General features: G+C 45.4%; 1 protein-coding gene across 1 annotated transcript; it reads left to right on the top strand.

The window, feature by feature from the left end:
• Nucleotides 1–209: 209 nt before the first annotated feature.
• LOC308499227 (claudin-34-like) lies at nucleotides 210–911 on the top strand (the record flags this gene model as incomplete). The annotated part of the gene is made up of 1 exon (XM_081052232.1): nucleotides 210–911. One exon carries the CDS (start codon nucleotides 210–212, stop codon nucleotides 909–911), a length of 702 nt encoding a protein of 233 aa, XP_080908358.1.
• Between the last annotated feature and the right edge of the window lie 681 nt (nucleotides 912–1,592).

Raw genomic sequence — 1,592 nt, 5'->3', positions numbered from 1 at the left:
TCGGTAAATATTGCCAAACGGCCCTTGACAAAGTTTGCTTGCTCTGCACTCCGGCTGGCAGAGCGCGCGGGTCAAATGTCTCCATTCTCCAATATAGCACCCCCCTGTCCAAAACAGCACTGTTCGCCCCGGGGGCTGTTCCAGGCCAGAGGGTCCCCTCTTCATGTCGTCCTGTGTTTTTTTGCAGTTCCCCTCTGTATGTGACCACCATGGGCTCACGCAGCGACACCGGCTATTTCCAATTACTGGGTTTCGGCATCGCCACCGTAGGATGGATCCTGTGTATGCAGTGCATGGGCCTCGTCGAGTGGCGAGTGTGGCACGTGAACGGCACCTCCCTCTTGGAGCCTAGCCCAGTCTGTGTGGGAATGTGGAAAGTCTGCGTTTACCGCCATGTCACCTACTTTGACAGGGGCACATTGTGCCGGTTTTACACCTACGGTGGTACCTTCCTCCCTGCCAGTATTCGCGTGGGTCAACACCTCCTGCTGGCTGCCAGCATCCTGGGGTTGCTGGGGAAGGTCTTCAATGTCTATGGATTCCGGAAACTCTCCATGGGGATTCGCGGGAGGAGCGTCACCTGCAATCCATTTGCTGTTTCGGGAAGTCTGAATATGGCTGCCGGTTTCTGCATCTTGACTACTGTCATCTGGAATCACAAGTCCGTGGTGAATGGAGAGGGTATATCCTTCCCGCCATCTTTCTATATACCCCTCAAACCAGATCGGCAGGAAATGGGCAACGCCATGATCCTGGCGTATCTGGCTGCCTTCCTGATGCTGTTAAGTGTGCGGTTTCACTTTTCTTTCAAATGCCTCCTGCCCAACCAAGTGCATCCTGACGCTTCAGAAATGTACGAATCCAGCTTGGATTTGCTTTGCAATCCCCAGATTACCAGGAAGTATCTTTAGGATGTTCTACGACATGTTTCCAGGGACTGAAGACCATGGCAAAGGGGGTCTGGGGCAGACAGCGGCCCACTGTTTTGTTATCTTCTGTGTCTGAATTTGTTCATCAATTGGTTGTTTAAATTAAGGCACTTGCATTTTAATAAAAATCTTGTCCACCTGCCTGTTGGTTTTAATGGACCTGGATTTTAATTATTGTTTCATCAATACAATAAACCTACTCTATGGAAATAAGAGTTCCTGAGAGCCTCTCATTTCACTCTTAAACATCTGCTAAAAAACAACTGACCTTATTTCCTGTGGTGTGATAATAATATCTCTCTATCATATAAAATTTTCCAAAATGGGCATAACTCGAGAGAATAGTATAAGAAATCCCCCCACATGCATTATTAGACCCCACAACTATCAAGATTCTGCCATATTAGCATTATCTCTCCTTTCTTCCTTTTTAATCTTTTTTTCTTTTTCTCAAGGATTTTAAAGCATACCCCACACGTCATGTCCCTTCATCCCTCAGCACTTCAATATTACTCTCTAAAAAAATAGATGTTTCCTTGCACAAATCGTATTGTACATTAAAAAAATTAACAATCATTCCTTGTTATCATCAAATACTTAGAATTTTTATATACCTCAAAAGTAAATCTACATTTGGATTATTTCCAAATGTCTATCACAAAA

Source organism: Rhinolophus hipposideros (genome assembly GCF_964194185.1).
Source record: "Rhinolophus hipposideros genome assembly, chromosome: 1".
Taxonomy (NCBI): Eukaryota; Metazoa; Chordata; class Mammalia; order Chiroptera; family Rhinolophidae; genus Rhinolophus; species Rhinolophus hipposideros.
This window is presented reverse-complemented; position numbering and strand designations above follow the sequence as displayed.